We start from the raw sequence: 25,317 nt of genomic DNA on the forward strand, positions 1-25,317 counted from the left end.
AGTTTCTTTGTATCTTTGCTAGGGCCTGTGTTTTCAGCATACCATAAACTATCGGGAAAAAGCAGTGCATGCTAAAGTGATTAATTTTGCTTTTAAGCAAGTGCCAGCAGTGGAGTTTTATAGCCTTCATGCTAATGAATGGTTGAATGGTACAATAGCAGATGATATTTGGTGTAGGGGAGTATAAAGAGACACAACATTACACACACACGCACACACACACGCACACACACGTATATTTAAACTATATATATATAGTTTAGTTTGGGATGGATTTGGGAAAGTAATAAACTTTTAATTTAGAAAAGGAAATTTCATGCTCAGCAGTTGTATAAAAAGAGAATAGAACAGAACAGAACATTATTTAGTGGTAGTGGTCTGTGGTTTGCGTGCATCTTTAACATTTTATGCAGATGTGGTCCTCATCTCAGAAAAGTGTATAGGAAAAATTTAAGGGGTTTCGAGAAGGTAAAGTTGATTAAGGATAATCAAAAGGTACAGTTTCAGTTGTAGGAATGGATACCTTGATGTTGAGTCTTTTGCCTGGAAAAAAGATGAGTGGAATATAATTAAGATCTGTAAAATTACATTTAGAAAGAAGGTGATTACTTACTGTGTCAGTATAATTTATTGATTACTCATTTCTAATACACAAACTATGGAATAGCAAATGAAATTATCAGGTGACAAGCACTAAAAAATTGAAAGGGAACTAACTGCTAAAAGATCATATGGCTTCCAAAAAGGACTGAAAAAAAATCATGGAAGAAGAATCAGTTTGTGGGCATTGAGTTTCTGCTTCTCAAATGTCTGGAAGCAGAAAGAATACTTTGGTACAATGGCACTGTATTTTTGCCTGTTTCTTAAGCTCTACCTATCTGAATTGACTAATACTAGAGACAGGTTATTGGGGCACATGAATTTGTTCAGACACAGTGCAGGCATTCTGGTCAGTTTTGGCGGCCTCTTTGCATACCTTTCCTGCAGGGAAGCAGGCAACCTGAGCGTTAGTTAAGTACAAGGTTTTAGAAGGACCTGTTTATTTTGGTATGTGTTTTTTTTGCTGATGCACGCAAAACTGAAATGTGATGTAGAGGATTTTAGTTAAAGGTCTTTATTCCAACCTGCACTAAGACAACATCGCTTTTAACTCGCTTTTTTTGTTACGTTATTGCATGCTTCTGTATATTTATTATTTGAATAAGCAGAATAGAATTAGACAAGGTATAAGAAAATTCTTCATTCAGGGCTAAAAGGCTATCTTTGAGGTTTTTCTTGAGCACAGCTCCAATTGCATTTTTTTGTAGTAATAGATGATTTTGTATTTTTTAAAGGACTGTTTTGTCTTCACAATGTTTGGGGACTTATTTGAAGAAGATTTTTCCTTTATTTCAAACAATCAATCTGGAAAAGGGAAGAAGTCAAAGCACAGAGATACTGAGCCTCCAGGTCCAAGGGAGTTCACCAGCCTAAGTGGTATCAAAAATCAGGGTGGGACCTGCTACCTCAATTCCCTTTTACAGACTCTGCTTTTCACACCTGAATTTAGAGGTACTGTATTCAAAAACTTCTTAAAATAATCTTGGAATTGATATTAAAAAACATCACAAATCCTTTTCCTGAGTGGTTTATTTCAATTCATTTGAAATAAGTATAGAATACACAGAACTGTTAGTCTATAAAATTAGTTTTGTCACTTCTGCACAAAGCGTGATTATTGTAAACATTTAACTTTCTCACAGGTAGACAGGCTAACCCTTGCATAAATAAAAGAGATTATTGCTGTCCATAATGTGTCATTCACTTTTAAATGCAATCATTAAAATTCCTGGAAAAGTAAATATTTTGCCGTCTAAAAACCTTGATGCTTATTTATACTGCATTGTTTAGTTTGAACCAGTTGTATGGCATAAATGATGTTCAGAAATGTTGTTTAATATCTTAGTTTGTCAAAAAGCATGTGTGACTGCTACAGTAAAATAAATCCTTAAAGAGAAGACATTTTTTTAAAAAAAAATCTTTTAAAGGCATTTTTATTTTTAATTGCAGAGGCACTGTTCTCTCTAGGACCTGAAGAACTTGGGACTCTGGATGATATCAGTAAACCGGATGCAAAGGTGTTTAAAATTTTGTTTAATTAGTCACTGCTGTATGTTGATTCAGAAGAATGTTGTTTTGCTTCACATGAAACTTCTCATGAGAATAAAAATCTAACATTTATACTGAAAAAAAGTTTGGTTGGCAGATGTTTCATTTTGTACATAGATGTAAGCTTTCAGTGCTATAGCTTTTGCTGTAGAAATACGTTGAGCCTCTTCCTGCTGAATTTGGTAGCCAAGGTCCTTTTGCCTTCACATGTTGTAGGAACAAACCCAAAGTCTGCACAGTGCTTTTCTATTTTTTTTTCTCTGCTGTAATTAAAGCTATAGCACTGTGGCTTATTTGTTATCAGTAAAAACACTAAATATGTGGCAGCCTGGTTGCGTGCGGTGAGGCTCTTTGAAGGTTTAGCAGCCCGCCTGCCCACGCACCCACCCACGCACAAGATATCACGGGATTGGAGTTTAATCTTTGTTTAAGAAGTGTTTATTCATGTTGACTACGGAATTTCATTCTTTGTCACTTTAACCCAAGAGCTAAAATTGGCTGCTTGGGAAATTGTTTTTCTTTGTAAATCAAAGATGAAAATAGGCAGCTGATCGAACTTGTTGACGTTAACCCTCCTCCCTCCCATCTCCTCCTACCCCATCACCTTTTCCAAACAAGGGATAGATCCTGATATTTCTGTATGTCTTAATGTCTTGTGGGTAAATTCTTAGGGTTTAGCATTATGAAAAATATAAAAGAGTTGTACTTCTATACTATGGTGGTGGTTTAATTTTAATCCATATAGTTTTGCTTTATAGCAGAACTTATGTTCCTTGACTATACGTAGTTAACTAGGTGAGACATCCTAGATTTTGGAAACCGGGCTTGCTTGATGTTTTATAGAGCTGGTAGTTGAATAAACTATATTATAAAAGCCATAGACAGTGGTCGTTTATTGTAATTTCTGTATTAAATTATGTTTCATTTTATTTAAATGATTGGTTTAATGCGTCTTTCTAGTCTGATGGGTATATTTTGGTTTTTTTACACTTAGGTTCGAATAATTCCATTACAGCTTCAACGGTTATTTGCTCAGCTACTGCTTTTAGACCAGCAGGCAGCATCTACAACAGACCTTACTGAGAGCTTTGGGTGGAATAGCAATGAGGTACAAATCCCCATCTCCGATGCCATCATTGATAAACTTTTTCCTCACTGGAGAAAGTATTTTCCTCACTGGGGGAAGTATATCACTTTTAAAAAAGGCTTACCCTATTTTGAGTTGTGGAGGTAGCTTTTAATTGAGTCAACTCTTACTGTTTAGTTTGCGCCTCCGCATGAAGTACGTGCCAGTTGTTTCCAGTGAACAACAGAAAAAAGTTGTTCCTTTAGATACGATGTTAGTAGCTTTTCCTTTATGTTTTGCAGGGACACTTTTCCAACAGTTATTAGGGCTCTTATCCTTTAAATAATTAGATTATTACCTGAAGTGACTTGTGTAGCTCATGTTAGGGTTTAATGGGAGCATAGCCAGATACTTGTCTTATGGGGATTACATTTTATGTACTTGTAGCAGAAGAGACGTAACTAAATTAAGAATGACAAATAATAGTGAATGGTGTCTCAAAGCAGTAAATACTCGGGAGCAAATAATAGTACATGTCTCTAACAGTAGTAATTACTTGAGTAATCATTGAGGCAGCTCTCTTTGCCATACTAATGTATGTTTTTTTAAGAGGTTAGGCAGAAAAATAAGCAAAGCAGATGGCACTTCTTTTTCAAGTTTGTTTTTTATCATGCAGGAAATGAGGCAGCATGATGTGCAGGAATTAAATCGGATTCTGTTCAGTGCTTTGGAAACGTCCCTTGTTGGGACTTCAGGTCATGACATTATTAATCAGTTATACCATGGGATTGTTGTCAATCAGATTGTTTGTAAAGAATGCAAGAATGTCAGTGAGAGACAGGTAAAGTCACTTTGTTTTTTTTCTAGAAGCTATTCAGCCTGTTGGTTTAAGTGTGGTGGGGTTGTTTATTTGTTATTTACCTCCTATAAAAAAAAAAAATCTTTTTGCGTGTCACTGGTGGTCTGTTGAAGCTACGTAGCATGTATGGGTAGGGCAGTGCAAACTTATAAAGATATAGAAGTTATGCATGACTTTGGCAAATCTTGGCTGGCATTTTCTAAACCACCTACATCAGGATGTGTGATGTGACTCATGGGCAGGGGAGAAAGCATTATTGCATCTTCCGAGTTGCCAAGTGTTGCCTTTAGTAGATGCATTTAGCAGAGATGAGCAGTGAGGTAACAACAGTAAAATACATCTTTCACCTTTTTTTCCTCTGCTCTTTCTAACTAAAAAAAGAAATTCTTGCTTAAGTAAGAAAATTGAAGTGATTTGAATCCTATTCTGTGGATATATGTTTTGGCTTGTCAACAGTGAAAGCAAAATGAGCGTTCACATCTGCTGCAGTTAATGGGATCAGTGTCTTTCTGATGTACCCTAAATTTACATCACTTAATACTTATTTTTGTTGTTGTTCTTCTGCATAGGAAGATTTCTTAGACTTAACAGTGGCAGTAAAAGGTGTAGCTGGCTTGGAGGAGGCCCTGTGGAACATGTATGTGGAAGAAGAATATTTTGAAAATGATAACTTGTATCGATGTGGAGCCTGTGATAAACTCGTTGAAGCCTCAAAGGTAATGTATTTGGTGATTCCCGGTATTCAGTTTGGTAACAGTTAGGGACTCAGCTTATGTTGGTGTGTCCACCCGCTACCCCCAAAATGAGAAAGTCTATATCTTTAATCAGACAGATTATAATAAGAGGGTGCCAAAAACTGCCCTGCTTTTTAAACCTCAGTAACCATGTCAAATAAAGCTAATGTGACTCATTTCCTGACTTGAATGTTGTAGTCTTTAATCTAGTAAATAGGATGGAATGTAGTTACTATGAGAGTACTGCCTCTTTCTCATACCTTTGATGCACCTGGTTTAGGTCATTTCAGACCTAAAACTAAAAGGTAAGTGAGGGCGCAGAGAAAGGCAGTAAGTTGATCCATGTAACAGAGGAAACCACATGAAACTCCTCTCATGAGGAAGGTGAATGAGAGTAAGAAGTAGTTACCAACTGTCATTCTGCACAGAAATGGGATCTGTTGATTTGGGTACTGTATCATTTCCCTATTGCTGAAGAGGCTTACAGTGAGGAAAATAACATATAGAAAATGGCTATAGAGCTGTTATATAGTGTTAGAGCATTCAGTGGGGAAGGTAGACCTTTCAGGCAAGTAAGAGTACATTTATGAAAGGAACCATCCAGCTCTTATAATATCTAGGACACTGGGTATGTTTTTGTGGTGTATGCTTGTGTCATTCCCATCTACCAGCTTACTTGTATAACTACCACCACTGCTTCATATCCTCCCTGAGTGAGTGTCTGCACTACTTGCCACATGCTAAGCCAGTAGCTCCCATCTGTGGGCACCACTAATTTCCCTTCATCTGAAAGGCCAGGAATGAGGAGGAGAAAAATCCATGCAGAAGTCATTTTCCTGTGGTCAGGATACTGAATGTGAAAAAAGTCGTCGTCTTCAGACTGAAGCTAGAAGATGCATTTGAAGGAAGCCTACTGATTTATCTGCAGGGTTGTCCTGCTTTGCCATTATCTTCTAGTTAATGATTTACTGTTTTGATCTGTGCTCAGCTATGGCTGAGAACCAGGAGGGATTGATTTTCTCAGTTATCTGAAGGCCAAATGTAATGACTCTTTCCCTTGCAGAGTCATTGTACTTCTTCAGCATTTGACTGAGAACCGTAGCTGTTAAGCCTGTGATGTTTACTGAGAGTGGTCCTCAGGAGTGCAGGGACATCCAGACTGGAGCACTCTTCCACCTGGCCCAGTTCCCTGCCTTGACCCCTAAGTACCTTGGGAAAGCTGTAAGAGTGAGGGATATGTACAGTCACACCTCCCTGGCATTTCTGTTTCATTCCCAGTGATGCGTGGCCCAGCATTATTGCTAAAGCCACGAGGCTTGATACCCATGTCAACAAGTGTCTGAATTGTGAATCTGCAAGGAGAGTTGTGCCCGTGACCCTTAGCTGTTTTTTTTAAATGGTGGCATGGCTGGTAACTTTGGTTACAGCCTGTCTGCTAGTGCACCCTACACTATCATTGTGCTGACTGCTTGTTCCTGTATGTTGATTCACAGTAGTTTGGAGCGGTTTCCTCAACACATTAATCAGATTTGTTAAGACTTTTCTTTTGATGTATCTTGTCTTCTGTCCCCTTGGCTAGAGCCAAGGAAGCACAGTCTGGTAAAAGCTGTGCTAGAGTTGTACGTGAAAATATCTTTAAATTCTTTTTTTTCCAGAATGATACAAAGTACTCTTTGGCTTCTGTGCTAATTTTTGATATTAAAAATTCTTGATAAAAAGATTTTTTTTCCTTGTTATTCCAACCATTTTCTGTTAAGAGTAAAGTGATATAGGCAGCCGTTAACACACAGTGCCAGTGAAATGTTCTGCCCAGTCCACAGCAGTGCTCTTTGACATGCTCACATGATTGCTTTTTAAATCAGGGTGAGCGTAGTGCAAGTCTTGTGATGTGGAAGGGAGATAGTGAAAAGGCAAGCTCAGGGCACATCAGGTATACCTCGGAGGAGTTCATGAGCCCTTGCCAGTTCTCAGTTGGCCTGGTTATCTGGCAACAGTTTTTTACAAGTTAAACTTTGCTATGTTCAAGGGCGTGCAGAGTACGGTTGCTCACCTCTCAAACTTGGTCATCCACACAGGACAGCAGTGGGAACTTTGAATGTGGGTAAGAAGTTAGATAGCTGGGGAAGGCCAGGGAGAGGAGAGGACAAGGTCAGGTGAGAGGGGCTGTGCTTCAAGGCTGCAGCAGGAAGGACGGAATTGATGACAGCATGGCTGCCGCCTTTGGCTCTGTGATCCCACAGGCACGATGAGCATGATCCCAGCATGATTGCCGTGAGAGTCGGCACTGATAGCAAGCGAGGTGCAAGTTCGTTCACTCCAGGGTTGGTTCCAGCTTTATGAAGGAAGTTGTATAACATCATGAACATCTATGCACACCTAGCTTCTTTCAAAGGGAAAGGTGGTCTGTGATCAGCCTGGCCCATATCTATACAAGCCATTCCCTCCCTCTAGTATTTTGTGGAGCTTTGGATGTGATTTTTTTTCTACCTTCTTTTGTCCTGACTGTTGAAGAAACTAGTAGTTGAAGAAATCAACAGCTTTATCAAATTAAAATCACACGGTCTGATTATTACTCTGAAGTTGGAAGAGCATGCAAAATCCTTCGTGCCACTAAGCTCTGCAAAGTGGTCTTCACAATGGATACACATGAAATGCCTAATTCTAGGAGTTTTTTTAAATTACAGGTGTGTTCGTGTTATGCTCTGTTCTGGCTCTGCAAATGGACAGTTTTATGGAGACATTGGAAAGGCTCAAGAGCACGGTCATTGAATCTGCTCTTATATTCAGAGGAGAGCTGGTTTCACTTTGCAGTAGTGTTCCTGGTGTGCACACCCATGCCAAGTTGTTACATCTCAATGTGTGTTCTACCTTAATGAATTAGATTAGGTTGGCTTTCCTCCCTTGAAGGTCATCTCTCCCATAAATGAGGGAGACTTCAATCCTTGCTTGGGTGTTGTCTGGCTATCTGCAGCTCTTCCAGGATACACCAACTCTTCCCCATCAGGCATGACATCTTGCTTATTTATCGTCACCCACAGACCTTAATCAAGACCCTTTTCTCCAAGCAGCCATGAAGATGTTAACCAAGAAGCCACTAGTATTCTGGTGATATTCTTCAGAGCATTTCTGTTATATGCTGAAGCAGCCCAACAGTCTGTCACTCAACAGCAGGCTGCAAAATAAATGTGAGAGTGATCTCTTCTCTGGAGAGTATACATCTGTCAGACATAGTTATATCACAGATAAGATCATTTCAGACCTCTGCATTTGCAACCACACTACCTGTATGAATCCTGACCTGTGCTTGGTGGTGTCACCCCGAGAAACCATAATGCTCCCAAAGGACACTGAAACAAACCTCGGGTGGAGTACAGTGCTGTGCCTGGAAGGGGGGGGGCAGGAGGGGCCAGTGGAGGAGACAGCCTCAGTGCAGTCTTCTCCTTGCAGTAGGAGCAAGCACTTTGGTTGCAAAGTTGAGCTTCATTCATAGCTGCTATTCTCTGTTTTTCTCGGGGGGGGGGGGGGGCCCTATCCCAGGTGCTGATTTCAGTGCCCCACTGTTTATCTGGGAATGGTAAAGCCACCATGAAGCTGGGTTGCTGTCTTCCTTTAGCATGTGCCATTCAGCAGGAGTTGAGTGCATGTACTTTATACTGGGGTGCCAGGATCTGCAGGACTCGTGATGGCAGATGCTGTACAAGGGACCAAGAGCAAAGTTACTGTGAAAATGCTGTATAGCCTGACTTTGTGGGTAAATGTAACCCCAGAGGTATGAAGGCAGTTGCTTCATAATATAAAATTTAAGAAAATCCTCTTACAAAGAATCAAGGAAACAATTGCTGCCTGGAATTTCAGCAATGTCGTCTTTTCTTTCCTGTAGAAGGAAGGCTAGTTGGTAGGGGAATTGAGAGTTAAGAAAGGCATTTTTAATCATGCCTGCCTGGTTACAACAAAGCTTTCCTAGAAAATACCATATTAGTTTGACCGGTTGACCATAGAGTGGCGGAAACACTATTCTTTATAATTGTGTGCTTATAACTTCTTTTTTTTTTTATCGTTTTACAGTCGGCTAAGCTACGTAAGTTGCCTCCCTTTCTCACCATTTCTCTCCTGAGATTTAACTTTGACTTTGAGAAGTGTGAACGCTACAAGGAAACTAGTTGCTATACATTCCCTATCCAGATAAATCTGAGGCCTTTTTGTGAGCAGGTTTGTATTGTTACATTTGTTCAAGTTCCTATATACTTGGCAAAGATTGGATACCTTAAGGACAAGCTATCTTTCATTTTGCATTTTGTCCAAGCAAGGTATTGGACAAACATCTGGGATTCTCCTCTGTCCTTAATTCCTATGTTTTTCTAAAATGTTTCCAAAAGATTGCTTTTTAACAGAGTTGGCAATACCTTGTAGCTATACAAGGAGGAAGAGGGCAATAAGGACCTAAAACTTAATTTAACATTTGCTTGAAAAAAATATTTATCCTCTAAAAATTGAAATTAAATTTATTTTTTATTGGCCTTGTCTGATAATGCCATAAATTTAACTGTGTATATTGTATACGCCTGTGGCTATTTCATTTTCTTTAGGAATCTGTCTTTGTGTTCCTGTATGTATGTTTTGATTATTAACTGAACTATGCCATTGCCTGATGCCAATTTTGATCCTTAAAGTAAAGAATATACTTAATAGACACACTGTTACTGAAAAGGGAATTTTTCTTATTGAAATGTTCCAATGCAATCTTGTAAATCTCTCAGTGTTTGCATTTGAGGAAGCCTTTTTTCCAGCTGATTTGTGTAAATAAATACATTGCTTGTTTTCTCTACTCTTTTAAACAAAATAAGATACTTATGAACGAACAGATTGGGCTCTTCTATTAGTTGAATAAATATTTTGTTATTTTGGAATATATGAATTTCCAATGTTGATCAAAATCATGCTTAAAAAGCTGCTTAATAAGCCCATGCCTTCATCCGCGCTTTGCTTTTGGTCCATGCTAGTGTTCCCACTTTAACTTCCATGCATGCAAACACACAGAGAGAAATGCCAGAAGCTATGCTGTTGGTGTAAAACTCTCCTTGTGTGAAAGACTTACTGATTTTTACTAATCTCCTTTTTTGTTGTTATTGTTATTTTTTAAAGACTGAATTGGATGATTCAGAGTATATGTATGAGCTCTTCTCTGTTATTATACACAAAGGTGGCTGCTATGGAGGACACTATCATGTTTATATCAGAGATGTGGATGAATTAGGGAACTGGCAGTTACAAGTAAGTCATAAAAGCTTATTTTTCCTGCTTGATATGTCTCATTTTTCAAAGAAGTATTAAGAACTGGTGGAGAGTATTAAGATTTCTTGGCCAATTTTAGCTTGCCAATCTGCCAGACTAGCTCACATTATTGGGCTCTCTTTTTTCCCATATGACATAATATCTTTGCTCAAGACTAACATAGTCATTTTTATGGGTGACACAGGTTAGCTGTTTGTAAATAAAACAAATGCCTTTTCCACTGGAGGAAATTGATAGTAGGTATTTTTTATGACAATATCCAGTCTGTAGTAGGTGGTAGAGGCAGCTTATCAGAAGAACTTGTCTGTTCGATAGCCGGCTTTCTGCCACGCACATCCTCACGGTGGTCAGGCAGCTATCCCCTGTCATGTGACTGTACTATAAGAGTCTTCTCCACTAGCATATGATGAACGCACAAAGAGTCAGACAGCGAGAGTACAGGTGCTCCAGTCATCTGACTGCAAGCTGCTTGAACCCTTTCATTGAAAGGGGTGAGTGAATCTTGGTCAGCTGTTGTGTGCTGTATGATGAACCGGGTGCTTCCATCTGGCTTCCAAATACCCACGTAAAGAGGCTGCAGGAACCACCTGCATGAAATGTTATGCACAGCTTGCTGTACAACATTTGCTTTGAGGATTTTCTTCACATTTCTGAATTGCACATGCTAATGTTAGTGCAGACTATAACAGAAAACTGCTAGTTGTGTTTGAAACAACAGTATTTGAGAATCCTACTGTTTTTCTTATACAGGAAGAAGAGGGTAATATGGTTGAAGATAAAGTTTTAAGAGATACAGAAAATGCCAAAGAAGTAGAAAATCCACTGGCAGTGTTGAAAGGGATTTTATCAGAGGTATGGTATGTAAAGAGTTTATTGCTTTGATTTTGGTGTTAGTGAAGTTAGCTAGAAGGGGTTGAAGTATGCAGGAGTGGGCAGGTCAAGAGTACAGAATTCTTCTGGACTTGTTTGAAGCATATAAAACTTAAGTTGACTTTAATACTTAAAATGTCTTGTTTCTACCAAAAATGGCCATTTCTTGAGTATTTCTTAAGTTGCTTAGCTAAGCTGTTGCAAAAAGTGATGTTACATTGGCATATTAACAAACAGGAATGATTTTTGCACTTCAGAGTTGGATTCTTTGCAGTTGATCTCTTGACATTTGTAGCCTTCCTCTTCATTATCCTAGTTTTTAATTTCTCTGTCTCTGTAGGAAGAATCTAAACAAATGCCCGTGGATCAATTAGGGCAGAAATTATTGGAGAAAAAAGGGATGTCCTGGAACAAGAAATACCGAAAACAATACGGGGCGTTACGAAAGGTAACCTACCTGTATGTTTTTCTTAAATCTATTACAAGGATGTTAGTTTGTTTTTACTACTAAGATAACTTTATATTTGTATTCCTGTAGAACAATCGGTAGGATGGTAATTGAAAGCACTGACAATTTGACTAGCAAGATACTGCATATATGAGAGAGGCAAGGTTTGTAACATAAATTAGCATTTATCATTAGGCTGGAAGATACAGATTGGGGAACAGGGACAAGATCCTCAAGGGGTTGTCTGCCTGAAAGCTTGTATTTTTTTTCTAGCCACAGTGTTTGGCCTAAGAAAGAATTAAATTTATCAACTAAACCTTTTTTTTTTGTGTCCATAGATGAAGTTGCAAAGGCATTGAACATAGAAATACTGATGAGAAGTAAAGAAATAGTGCAGTACCTCTTCGCAGTCATGACAGAAATGAACGTTTGAATCCAAATGCCAGTTTTGGTAGTTTCAGATGTGTCCAAAAATGAACATGTCAAGTAAAATCTTGTGCTTGTCCAATTGGTTATTGTATTTTCTGATGCTTTCAGGAAAATACTCTGGCATTTGTGTTATGGATATGTGGAAAGTTGATGTATGACTGTTTTTTCAATATGGTTAGCAAAGCAGTTTTCACACTGTAGTTACTTTAAAGTAGCTGTGAAATCTAAACATAGTCTTCTGCAGAGGTAGTTGCTTTTCTGACTTTGACGGGGAAGTGGTTTAGAAAAAAGTTGCAAGCAGGTTAAAAGTTTGCATGCTAATGTGAACATAACCAAAGCCCACTTTTTTTTAAGTGATAGATCTACACCAAAAGCACATTGATCAATGCAAAGTTTTGCTTATTGGAATAAGACTGTAGGTGGTTTTGTTTTTTAAGTATCAAATGAGTTTTTGATTATGATTAAAACTGAAGTTCAGTTTTTTGTGGGTATGTTTGTTTGTTTGTTTTGTTTTTTTTGACAAGAGCCACAATTTTGTGTTTTGTATAATGTGGGCACAAATCCAGTTTGAAGTGTCTGCATGGTGCTAAAGTGAAGGTAGAGATCAGAATGGATAAGCTGGGAGAAACTGAGAGTAGATTTTAAGTTCTTTAAATGCCACATTGGGTAGTGTTAATTTAGCTGACTTCAGATCTGTTTGAGGTACGACTCAGCAGACCAGAAGTTAACCTAAGATGCCTGTTTGGTAAATGTGGAGAGTGGGGAGCAGAGGATTAGAGGGCTAAGCTAGCTGGGGTTGGTACTCTTGTGTGTGTCTAATAAAGTAGAAGCTTTTTGGTTGCCTGCAGAGCATCTCTTTCCTATGTTTCCTTTCAGAGAGCAGAAAGTGTGCACTTCTGAGAAGGGTTTTAAAAGGAATCCAGTGTCTCAAGTGAGCCAACATCCTTGAAATTCAGAACATAGTCTGATTTAATTCTTAGTGATGCATGTAGGTCAAAAACAATACTTTCACTGTTTCCTGCATGTTAGTTTGAAGTTATACAGGAAGCAAAACCTGAAATTGCATATGAAAAATAACAGGCAGAGAAGTTGGCGGGGGGGAAGGAATGACATTTTTCTGTGTAAAATTAAGGAAATACATGAGGAAGAATCATAAAAGCAAGTTTTCCAAAGACACAGAAGTTGGAAGGGCTCAGGTTTATGTGCAAATTTGAGGACAAATCAGGTGAGGTAGCTAACGCAGTCTCTTATGTTTAATGCTGGATATTTTCCAGTTCTAAAAAGCTGTTTCTTCATCTTGTACTTGCTTTCCTTTCAGTATTTGCAGAATCATCCCCAGATATTTCAGTTCAGTCCTGATGAAAATAAGGTTGGTCTTAAGGAGAAGTATCATAAGCTTCCATTTAAGTCAGATTCTCAAGGACAAGTTCTGCAAAGCCCTCCTCAGAAGAATGATGTCCAGTGGAATTTAGAAAAAACATCTGCAACGCTAAGGGACAGCTCTGCTGGTTGCCATTGGTTTGATCTGAATGATTCAAAAGTCCAGCCGATTAAGGAGAAGGATATTGAGAAACAATTTCAGGGTAAAGAGAGTGCCTACATGCTGTTTTATCGAAAATCTCAATTGAAAAGACCCCCAGAAGGTACAAAAAGGTTATCTTGATCTTCTGTCTTCATCCTCGAAAATAAGTGTCTATAAAGGCAGTTGGGCATTTCTGTCCTTTCCAAGTGTTGATGATATAGCTGTCTGTCTCGTGCTCAGTGAAGAAGAGGTTAACTAGAAATAAAGAGCTTACCTCTACAAAGGCAGTGCACAGTTAACTGTCTATAGGTGACACAGACTTTTTTCCAATACTCTTCTCAAATACTAGCAAAACATCTACTGGAACAAATAAAATTGTTGCTGATAGCATTCATGTCTCCATTTTCCTTAAGGAAAAATTGATGGGAACGTGAAAAGAAGTTAAAGAACTTGTTCGTTTTGTATCATCATGCCGTTTATCCTCTGTATTGCAAAAAGATGTAATGTTATTGCTCAGAATTTTCAAAGTCACCATACTGTAGTGTCTCATCTTGATCACTTCTCTTCTTTGCCAAAACATTTTATGCAGCTGAGACTAAACTAACCTATATTACTTGTTCCAGCTCGAGGAAATCCAAGATACCGAATTCCTGAACACCTTTTGAATGAAATGAATGCTGCTAATGCTGAGCTGCAAAAAAAGAGGTATATTAATATAACTGTGCTAATCTCCTAAACAGCATTCTTAATCTACAGATCTCTAAAGAGATTTCAAACGGAAGGAAGTCATTTAGTAGATGAAGAGGTCAGATACTAGAATGACTCAGTGTCAGAGGTTAATCAAGGGATACAACTTGTATGTCCTGATACTGTCGTATGCTGGACCCCTACCTGACAGCTCATGGCCTACTTAGGCATTTTCCAGAACTTCAGAGCAAACCTTACAGCCTCAAATTGTACCAGATTTGCATGAAAATCAGTGCAGTTCTGGAAGGAGAATGTTATCTTAATAATCTTTATAGAAGGATTTTCCACTGGGGGAAGGGAAAGTGATTTGCCCTAACCATGAAACAACAGGTAAATGGTCTCCTTTGCCAGAAACGTGGGGGAAAGAGTTAGTGGTATTCAGGTTGGGTGAAACTTTTCTTTGTGGTGAGAACCATGCAGACCTGATGATGAGTGAGAATTTCAGTTATGGTGTCAAAATGTAGACACACGAAAGACACAGATATTTTCTGTGCTACCTATGTACTGTGCAAATTTCACTCTTTTATTTTTAAATCTCATCTTTGCTACTACATTTAGCATCTTGCTAATAGGACTGGATGCAGGTATAAAGGAGAAAGGCAAGGCTGTTTCTTTCCTGGCTCACGTTCTGTGTAGTTTCTTCTGTGTGTGTGTGTGCGTGTACACATGTGTGCACATTCTGCAGAATATTGATCTGGAACACAGCCTGAAAAATTCCCACAAATTCCCAATCTCTAAAGATGAAGTTTATTGTCCTGTTTAGAAAGGTATTGTAGAAGCAAGCACTATAACAATATGTTCTGTGTGTGTGGAAGATGTCTTAGCTAGTGCGGTATGGTACAATCTACAAATCACTGGCATCTTCGAGTGCTTCTTTGCGTACCCGCTGAGGGAGGGAGGGACGTGACAGTGAATTTTTCCGTGAGATTAGTAACACAGGATATCAGTTCCAGGATGACTGCACAGAAGCTTCCCTGAAATAGGTCAGCTGTTTGTCACTGTTAAATACACCAGCTTATTATTGTGTTGTTCTTTCAAAGGGTTGAATGTGATTCAGCAAACAATGGCATTGATTTACATCTCCATTTGAGCTCATGTTATAAATTCCACAATGGGGCTTTGCACCCTTCACTTACTTGGAAAGAGAGTATTGTGGATCTGACTATCGATAGAAGAAAAACTCTAGGAGACCTTCGACAATCAGTATTCCAGGTATTTACTGTATTAAATGAACCCACATGCTTTGTTTTTACTTGAGCCACAAAAGCATTTATAAATATACTTAGGCCACAATTTTTTACCTCAATGAAAAATTTTGAACAGTAAATGAAATCTTAGGAGGCTGACAACTTATGTAGATTTACACAGAGGGAAACCAGCTTGAGGTTGGCTCTTGAAAGACTGAAGAAGCCACAAAACTGATGAAACTTTAATTTTGTAGACTTTAAAGCTGATGTAAGCAAATTATTTTATATCTGGGCAGCATGTACTTGGGGCAAGGGTTGTCATTCTGCAAAACTCTGGACTTATTATTAACATACGAGTCTGTGACGGATTTGTCTTTGTACTGTCAAGGAGCTAGCTGACCTCAATAGGAAATGCTTAAAGTATTTTAAAAATTAAAAAACTAAGTAAAGAAATCTTGTAGTTTAACTATCAAATGTGGTATCTTTGCATTTATTCTTTAGTAAGCTGAAGGAAAGTCGCAAAAAGAGGGAATGATAGCATTTGGTTTGAGTACAGATGCAGAATTTGTGAAATGCTTTTTCATGCACATCAAAACCAAAGCTAACTTGGTTTTTGGAAACACTGTTTGTTTTTCCTATACCTTACAACCTTTGGCTAATGTCCACTGGAAATGTTATTCTCTAGCCAGTAACTAGTATGAAAGACTGAGTCCTAGATACTTAAATGCTCCTTATGTTGCTAGCCTTGTTAAAGTAAATAGCAGTGACTTGTTAATGTTTTAGCTAGGCTGTAACAGGTTTCAGCAAAGTTGTAATTTTGAGTGGTATGAGTTACTGCTTGCTGGTGTTTTATATCTTTTTTTTTTTCCTCCTATTCTTGCCAATTAGATGTTGGAATCTTGGGAAGGAGACATGATTCTCAGTATTGCTAAGCCTTTACCAGCAGGACTACATATTTACCACTCTCTTGATGGTAAGACAATGCTATTTATATGCTGTATATATTACAGACATAGAGGATATTTGTTTGTGAACATTTTGGAGGGTGTTACTGAACAGTCTTTGGTCCTCAATAAGCTTACTTGCAAATCCACTGCCATTAAATTATTTATGGCACTTTATCTATTATTTATTTATTTATTAGTGAAATGAAATTTTAAACATTTTAATATAATCTTTGGTCTCAAATGCAGTAAGAATGCAGGAAACTAAACACATTTGTTAACAAAAGATGTCTATTTCTTTGCATTTTGAACTTGATATGCTTATAGAAATTTGGTGTCATAGTATTTAATCAGTAGAGAAGATGATAGAAGAGAGCAGCCAGGGTGATGTTAAAGAAAAGCATAGCTTAAGCCTGAACAGAAGTAGGAGTTTATAAAGGAAAACAGTTGCATAAAGATCACATTAATTTTAACATGAAAATTAATATCTTAAAATCATGAGTTCTGACTTTTAAGTTTTACATTGTTATGCAGCTCTAGGTGTTGACAGTCTTGAAAATTCTATTCGGCCACTTTTAAGCTTTATAGTTCATGTAGTCTGTTTCAGCAAGGTAGGATTCTACCAGAACATAACCCAGCTTTCCATAATAGGACAGCAGAAAACAGATGCAGTCATAGCTGCTGTAAATATTCCTCCAGATCTTAGTATATTTCTTTAAATGATGCTGACTTTTTTTTAAAAAAATCTAACTCTGACTTACAGTAGGAAGGTGAAAGAAATAACAGTGTAGGCATTAATATTTCAAAAAAATAGGCTTGCAAAGTACGGTATGTAACTCATTTGTTAGATCCAACCTTTTTATTTTAAATCTATTGATACTCTGTTGAACTTCATCTAGATAATCCTGACCAAACAAAATTTTCAAGTGGTATCTTTGGCCTCAGTTTGCTAGGGAAATTGAATAGGTGGATCTGTGTGCTGGGCCTCTTCACCCAGTGTGACAGCTAAAGGGATGTTTGTCTTTTTTTTGGTCTTGCTATATGAGTGAACTCTAACTTTAACCCCTTTAAATGTTGATGACATGGCAATATTTGTAATGATAGACTTGAAGCCAAAGTAGAATGTGCCAGTGTATTTTAGTTCACCAGCTGACCTTGCTTATCTATTTTGGAGGGGAAAGAACTTGATGATCTTTTATTTTTAGGAGATGAACTGACACTGGATGGCATTGGGCTCGCTGATGGAGCAGACATCTTTGTGTGGAATGGGAAAGAGGTAACAGAACCAAATACCCTCTCTCCTTGTCAGTTCTGAGGAGAAAAGATGCAATCACCAGACACATTTTTGGAAAATTTAATCTGTTCTGGAGATGTGCTACTGACATACTAACATTGGCCACTTCAGCCTCCTCTAGGGTACTTTTTGCATGTTGTCGCTGTATCTTGTGTGTGCTGTGCAATGTGCTGCTTGATAGAATTACAAATAGAATTATACCACGTGGAATGTGGTATGGTCAGATTGGTAGACACTCAGTGCTGGTTACATTGGGATATATTCTGAAAACATCTGGTGCCTCTTGGAAGGAGACCAGGTGATAGCAATGCAATAACAAAAACTTATGCTCTGTGGCAAATTGTTCCACACACAAAACTAGACCTGTCAGTGACTTCCTCTGTGTATGGTCTCCCTGAAATACCGTGCTCCCTTTTTTAGATTGTTGAATCTTCCTTCTAGTATCAAGGCTTCTGCTTAACCTTCAGATGCTTGTCTCATTGGTTATGTATCAGCAGCAGAAGATTGTCCTCTATCTCTGTAATGGGGTAAAATATTACTTTAAAAAGAATCTTGTTATAAAAGTGTACATTTTTTTTTCTGTAATATACCAAGTATAAAGATGCATTCAGTAACAGAGTTGTTTCTTGTTTTCGTTTTACTTTTGATATGGTTTTGACTACTCCCAGCTTCCTTTGTGGTGAAATTGCCATAGGCAAGGAACTATATTCTTGGCCCACGTTAAATTTCAGAGAGACCAGGTTCTTTGTCTCAGTAATCTTAATCCTGTCATTTATTTCTGTGTAGTCTTTTCTTCTTACAAAGGTGTATATTACTGATCACCACTGCATAAATCTTATGTTCTTTGCCTCAGGTTGGTGGTACAAAGGTGTTGACTGGCCTGGATCATGAACCTGTTATTTTAAACGTTCTTCGTTTAGCAGAGTATAATGAAGGAGGGAAAGGTCAGCACTTCACAGAATCCCAGCACATCATTCCCTGCAGCACAGAACTGGGTGCTCTGCGCAGAGCCTTAGCACCATCAGGAGGAATTGTCTTAAAGAACGGTTCAGGACTTGGTAAAGACGCCAAGAACTGGGAAGTTCTTCCTGAAGAAGATATGAAGGAGACAGTCAAAAGCGTTGGTCTGACAGATGGATGCTCAATACTAATTTTAGACAGCCACGACCAGAGGTAACCATTTTGATTATGAATGTAATTAAGCAAAAAAGCAATTATGGCAAAATCTGTTCAATGAAAATTATGCTAGTTATATATTCTTCTAACTAACTGTCATTTTACGAACATTTTATTCAAGGTAATGTAATCTTAAGTTTTAGAGATCAGGTACTTATCATCTATTAGATGTTTGTTTGCTCTTAAAGCGCAGATGAAGTCACATCTTTTGACTTGCACTGCAATGTGAAGAATCTAGTGAGAACAGCTTGTGCCCAGTGTCCTTGCACATTTTGGGAGTAACTTGAATTTCTGAGTTGTGCGGTTCTCCAAGAGACTAGGTGGAAAGAGGAAATTGAGCAGTATCATAACAGCACGCAGCTCTGCTGAATCTCCCAGTCGAATCTTAAGTTACCAGGAACACTACGCAAGTGTTCAGTCTCATTTCACTTCTCCGTGTACAGCATTGAAGTTAGGTTCCCATTTGTAGAGACATGGAGATATGTTCTTGTTATATAAATGTTGACTTCCTAGTTGAAACAGTTCTGAAAAAATTAAATTAAATGAAGCAGTACGTTCTTTACCAAGGACTGTTTCTATGTTTATGTATAGTTGCAGGCAAACAAAAAGTCTCAAATTTTAGTTGTGACTCAGTATGCTTTTAAAATATTTTTTTCCAAAAGCCTTAAATCCCACCTCAGAAAGTGACTTGACTTCTGAAGGCAGTTCAGAGTTTAATTCTCATTGAAAACCATTTACCAAAACATAGTCGTTACTGGCTTACTCAGTTACTAGCCCTGAGGTGCCTGGATTCTGTCCGAGCCTCTGGCTGTTGCTCTGTGACAGGCATGACTATTAACCACCTAGACATTATTGATTTATATGACAGCTTTGGTATTTAGCAATCTAGCCCTGGTAATATATTTAGTTTTCTTGTCTTTTATTAATGCCCGTTTTTGCACTGCTCTTCTTTATAGCTTGGTGAATGTATCAAATGGCAATTTGACTGCTTTTACATATGACATCAGCTGGCTCCAAGTTAAAAACTTCTGCAGAACAGATGCTGAGGAGAAACAAGTTAAAATTACTGCCACTATCGAAACAGTAAGAAATCTGATTGATTGTTCAGATATATAACACAGACTTTGTTTCTCTTAACAATTTGGTCAGTGTGGTTGGCCAATTAATAGAAGTATAATTTTGTCTGTACACGAGCAAAATGGCAATTTTGCTTTTGACTTTTACAAGGACTGGATTTAGCCTCAGGGTGTAAGTTTTCCTTTGAGAAAATAGTGTGCAACTCAGTTACAGTTTCTACAGGCAGTGACCAGAACAACTTATAGGGCTTTTATGACTGAAATTAAAATGGGGGATGCTTTGACTGCTCAGTAAAAAGAATGTAATGCTGGTAACTTAAAACACTGCAGCCTATATCAGTGTGTTTTAGTGTGAAACACTTTTCTCTCTGGGCCATCCTATAAATGTATTTTGGGAGAGTGTCAGTGTCAGTAAACAAAACTTGAAATAGGAAGAAGGTATTATTATTTCTTGCTTTTAACGTAGGGTAGGAAAAAATTCTGTACTGTAATTTAAAATATTCTGCAAAGTCATAGCATATGACAGAATCCTTGTAGTTCATCTTTATCCGTATTAGTTTGTTCCATTTTGCTTTTATTGTAATTTTAATTTTCCCAGCTGAATCTGTTATAGATGTTTTAACAGATTACCTACTTTGTATTGACACTGAAAATTCCCTTTTCCTGAGAATTAATTCCCACCTTCCTTAATTTTCTAAATAAGTTTTTCCCAAGGGGTAGGTTTCTCTGCTACCTTTTCTGACTTTTTAAATAATTTCGTGTTATATGAAGTACTACTTAGTGCTTTGATTTCTACATTACACGATCAATTGAGTAGTTGTGGAATATTAGTCTTCTGCTAAATGCCAAAATTAAATATCACTTTCTTTTCCTTGGAATACTGTTTAAAACCCCCCCACAAATGTTATAAATAATTGTACAGATATCATATTAAATATGATTATATTAAAGAAATGCTTAGATCTGTATAGTGTTAACAGGAATAAGGACATAACTAGTAGGCATTTCAATTGAAATGTTGGTATTTGAATACCAGATGTGTTCTTGGCATTTTGCATTAGAGACTTTAATATTGCTTGCTTTTAGGTGATGGCAGATATCAAAATGAAAGCAATACAAGAACTTCAGCTAGAAGAAGAGCTAGGTAAATGTTCAACTGCTTTATTTTTAGATGTGATACTGTTAGAATTTGCCGGCTGACTTCCTGGTTGATGTGAGAGAGTGTTCAAAACAGCAGAATTCAGTGCTGTGAAGTTGTTGGGTGAGGAAGAGAGAGTGCGACTGATTTAAAATTCATTTAATTCTGAATAAAATGTTTTTTCCTAGCTTAAAAAAAGTTTGTTATAGTCTTGATTAAAATAATATATTTTATGAAGCTTTTGTGTTCATCTGCTAATTTTTCAGAATCTGTTTTAGTTGCCAGAATAATTCTCATCTTGCTAAAATATTACACTGAAAACTGAAGCAATTTTTTTTTTATTCTTCGCCTTATTCTTTAAGATGCCCTCATTTTCTTTCTTTAAAGCTTGTACTGATTCCTTTACATATGGGGACATTCGGGCAGTTTTATAGTATTTTGCTGATTGTATCTAACAGCTGACTTCAAAGAGAAAGTATTCTTTCATGGAAAGGATTTAAAAAAAACTAAGACCGTTCACGAGGTCTCTGGAAAACTCTCTTCAATTGTGCTTTTTATGTAACACCTCCAGAATGAAGCCTTTAAAATAAACCTGTTGTTGTCATTAATCTTTAATATGTTACCCGTCCAAACTTCTAAGTCAAATTTCTAGTGATTTGATATAGTTAATACATCTAACTCTATTCCCGTCCCTCTTGTTACAGCAAATGACAGCTGTCTCAGACCTGTCAGTGGAAATGGGAAACTTCTCTCTCCAGGTAAAGTTTATTTACTATTATTTTTTGTATTACTCCATGAGAAGCTAAATTTGGAGACTTTAACCTTCTCTTCATCACTTCATGGGAGACATACACATATGTATTCTAATTATTTCCTTACTTAACCAAAGCAGTTGTGTGTTTTTTCCAGTTTTACTACTGTTTACTAACAGTACCAATGCAAAGCCAGTAGTTAAACTTAACATTCAGCTCATTTTTTTTCACTTGCATCTCCAATGACTAATAGTGAATAGCATACTAGAATTTATTTATTGACCATCGACCATGTGCTTCAAGACTGCGGGATTTAATACAAAGTTCTGTTCACCACACTTGTTTTATAAACTGAAAAGTCTGTAAATAGTCTATTTTGAATCATATTTATATCCTTAGCAGAGCAACTTTCTAGATGTTCCAGGAAACAGAATCCTTGTTTCATATCTTTCTAACTTCTGTTTCTTTAAACAAAAAGGGCTAAAGGTATTTGTCAGAGTATTGATGCACAAAGTTGGATTTTAGTACTGCTTGAGCAGTAGACTTGAATAATGCGGTGACAGATGAAACACTAAAGCTCTGAACTGCTATATGGCCGTTTTCTGTGAAAAGAGAGCTTGTCTCTGATATATGAAGCACACTGAGTAATGTGTGGATTTCTGCTTCAAGAATGCAGATTTCTGCTTTCACGAGAGTGAAGGAACATGCTAATGCCATAGTCTGGCCTTCGATTTAGATGAACCTGTGATACCACCCATCACTATATAACAGTGCTCCTCATGGCCAGTGTTCAGCAGAAAAGAATCCCCAGCTTTGCTTTTGACACTGTTGCGCCTGTGGTGAGAAACTGAGTGTATCAGCTTTGTGCTTGCTGGAAAACATTTTCTGTGTTTTTACTAGTTTGCTAACATGCTGCATTAGTAAGAACACAGTCAGGAGGCCAAAGACAGATATTAATTCCCTTCTTTTCAGCACTTGTCAGGCTACTTATGGGATACAGTGCCTACTTTGGGGCTCCTCATTAAGAGGAAAAAAAATCCTTACAAACTAGGGTCAGTCCAAAACAGAGCACCCAGATGGTTTGGGATCTGGAGCACGTGACGTAGGAGGGAAGCTGGGTTTGTTCAGTGAAAGAAGAGAAGGTGTGGGGATATCTAATTGCCATCTTCAACTCCCTGATGGGGAGCTGTAGAGAAGATGAAGCCAGATTCTTCTCAGAGGTGCACACTGAAAGGAGCAGAGGCAACAAATATGAGTTGCAGCAGGGGAAATTCCAACTGCATGTGGGGGGAATTCACAGAAAAGTGGTCAAACCCCAAAACATGGGCCCACATAGGAACTCCCTCCTTGGAGGTGTTCAGAGCTTGACTGGAAAACCCTGGAACGACCTCAGCTGACTTGAGCTGGTCCTGCTTTGATCATGGGGTTTCTGTGACTCCATAGGTAAGGGAGACAGGGAGTGGGCCTTTATGCAAATGTTGCTTTGCTCTATTTGTAGAAGACCTACTGATTTAATGAAAACACTGTGGAAATGCAGTTCTCTGAATGCTACTGAATACTTTCATCATACTCTAAAGAGAAGCCTAATAGAATGGATGTTTTCAGGAAGCAGCTTTTCTATGATATTTTTCTTATTTTCTCTTCCCTTAAGTGCCAGAGGATTATACTGTCAAGGAAGCAGAACTGAAAATGGGAAGTTTGTTAGGGCTGTGCCATGGAAAATCTCCAACTTCCACTCAGGTAAAATAGTGCTGTGACTGAAAAGAGTCTGGTGCTGCTTTTATGCTCTGTTTACATTTCCTAATATTTCATGTAGTCCTTTTTTTCCTTTTGTCATGATTGTAGTAATAAACTGGAATGAGGAAAAAAAAATTGCTCACTGGCATTGAGAATTTATATATCTATAAGCATTAAGACTCATGCTGTTTATCTCAGTTGCAGAAGGCCAAGAGCATATACCTGACCAGTTAATATAGCTCATTTGGCTAATGGTAAATCATTAAGTTGCAGTAATTCATCTGTTTGCAGTTTTCTCTCTTCTGTGCTCTGATGTGCGTATACTTTAGTAAAGAACCTAAAGTAAGAAAAGGAAGGTATTACTTTTGATATCTACAAGTTGTAAATGTGAAAAAAAAAAAGTGCTGACTTCTATATTTCTGAAGATCAGAGTGTTTTTTTACTCCGCTATTAAGATGATGTAGAGATATGACAAAATATGGCTTAAGCTAGCAGGTTTTAGTTCTCATTTGTGCAGGCCGAGGACACGTACACTTGATTAATGAAGCTCAAGTGATGGCAATAATTCAAGTACATGAGCTCCTCTGTCTTTACTGCCTAGATCATTTGATTTAGCTAAAAGCAATTTCAGTGGTGTTTGATGGCAGGCAAGCAATAGCTGGTATATGTATGCATCAGGGAATGTTATTTCACAGTATTTCCATCCTTAAATATATATTCTGATAACTTATACTTGCATTTTTAGCTCTTCTTGTATTTTATTGTTGGGAGTGACCAACACACAAGCCCTGAGATGGAGATAGTTGTGGAAGAGACTGCCTCTGTCAGAGAGGTAAGTCTAGATGCTCTTAAAACATTTTGTGGTGCCTGGGCCAGTTCTGCTCCTGGAGAACTTTTGCCTCGTACCATGTGTTGCTCAGATCACCAGGTAACACTGAAACAAAGGAAATACTTCAGCTCTAAAAGCCAGCGGGGAAGAATGCCTGGGTCTTTTAACAAGTAGCAAGTGGATATCCTTACTTGTTTCCTTGGATGACTGTAGTTTGACTGTTCCGTGTGTGGCTAGCCACTCCTTTTAAAAATAACAATCCTTGAAATGATGTACAATCATGGCAAGGCCTGCCACAATTGAATTTTGTTATATGGAAGTGAATATGTATGCTTTTCAGTTATTGTGCAATTAGTCACTCTAAATCAACAGCTCTGCAAGTTGGGCTTGGTCTGACAGCATTGCTTGAAGAGGACTGTGCAGCTTTCAGCCATAGCCATGGCAAAGTTAAGATAGAAAGCAGTGTTTTAAAATAATGAGGAGTCTTTAGGGGTATATATTCAAAAAGTTGTCCTGATGTATTAGAAGTCACCAGTTTGTGAGTGTTTTTGGGGGGAAGTGGGGTAGGTCACTAGCATTTTCAAACTCTTTCAATAGAATTTGCTTCAGTAAAGCAACACATTGACAGCACAGATTTTTTTTTTTAACAGTTTGTGGAAGCTGACTCACCTGTAGTAGTAAACTTCCTACACGAAAACAATTTAATACTTCAAAAATGTAGTATATAACTCAAGTATACCACATCTACATAATTATATTGTTTCTAGATATTCACCAGGAATCAGCCACTCAGTTTATATACGCTAGAAAATCTAGTGCAGATTTGCTGAAAACTTTATTCCTCAACTTATTTATTGAGTTAAGCCTCACCATATATTTCTTTTTTTTCAGTGTCTAAATTTAATGCTGGAAAAATCTGGATTATCAGGTTAGTTGTATTGTGTTATTATTTAGAGAGTTCTCTTTAAGGGATTTCCAGTTTTCTAAAAGCCCTCTTGCTAACCCAAAACTTAAGTCCTTGCTGTATTACAATGATTTATGTGTCACTGTAATCTGAGAAGGACAGAAG

General features: G+C 37.8%; 1 protein-coding gene across 6 annotated transcripts in view; it reads left to right on the forward strand.

The window, feature by feature from the left end:
• The window catches only part of USP40 (ubiquitin specific peptidase 40), a 39,399-nt gene that overhangs the window by 1,935 nt on the left and 12,147 nt on the right, over positions 1 to 25,317 (forward strand). For all 6 annotated transcript variants that reach the window (XM_064515472.1, XM_026105983.2, XM_026105981.2 and 3 more), the window contains exons 2-22: positions 1,335 to 1,551; positions 2,050 to 2,117; positions 3,143 to 3,256; positions 3,891 to 4,055; positions 4,643 to 4,789; positions 8,873 to 9,016; positions 9,950 to 10,078; positions 10,850 to 10,951; positions 11,310 to 11,417; positions 13,165 to 13,489; positions 13,992 to 14,073; positions 15,156 to 15,327; positions 16,191 to 16,275; positions 17,452 to 17,522; positions 18,394 to 18,713; positions 19,673 to 19,799; positions 20,879 to 20,936; positions 21,635 to 21,688; positions 23,334 to 23,422; positions 24,165 to 24,251; positions 25,140 to 25,176. In XM_064515472.1, the coding sequence (XP_064371542.1) occupies positions 1,353 to 1,551; positions 2,050 to 2,117; positions 3,143 to 3,256; positions 3,891 to 4,055; positions 4,643 to 4,789; positions 8,873 to 9,016; positions 9,950 to 10,078; positions 10,850 to 10,951; positions 11,310 to 11,417; positions 13,165 to 13,489; positions 13,992 to 14,073; positions 15,156 to 15,327; positions 16,191 to 16,275; positions 17,452 to 17,522; positions 18,394 to 18,713; positions 19,673 to 19,799; positions 20,879 to 20,936; positions 21,635 to 21,688; positions 23,334 to 23,422; positions 24,165 to 24,251; positions 25,140 to 25,176 (2,683 nt within the window). In that variant the 5' untranslated portion in view covers positions 1,335 to 1,352. The remainder of the gene's footprint in view (positions 1 to 1,334; positions 1,552 to 2,049; positions 2,118 to 3,142; positions 3,257 to 3,890; positions 4,056 to 4,642; positions 4,790 to 8,872; positions 9,017 to 9,949; positions 10,079 to 10,849; positions 10,952 to 11,309; positions 11,418 to 13,164; positions 13,490 to 13,991; positions 14,074 to 15,155; positions 15,328 to 16,190; positions 16,276 to 17,451; positions 17,523 to 18,393; positions 18,714 to 19,672; positions 19,800 to 20,878; positions 20,937 to 21,634; positions 21,689 to 23,333; positions 23,423 to 24,164; positions 24,252 to 25,139; positions 25,177 to 25,317) is intronic.

The sequence above is a fragment of the Dromaius novaehollandiae genome, chromosome 7 (genome assembly GCF_036370855.1).
Source record: "Dromaius novaehollandiae isolate bDroNov1 chromosome 7, bDroNov1.hap1, whole genome shotgun sequence".
In the NCBI taxonomy this organism is placed as follows: Eukaryota; Metazoa; Chordata; class Aves; order Casuariiformes; family Dromaiidae; genus Dromaius; species Dromaius novaehollandiae.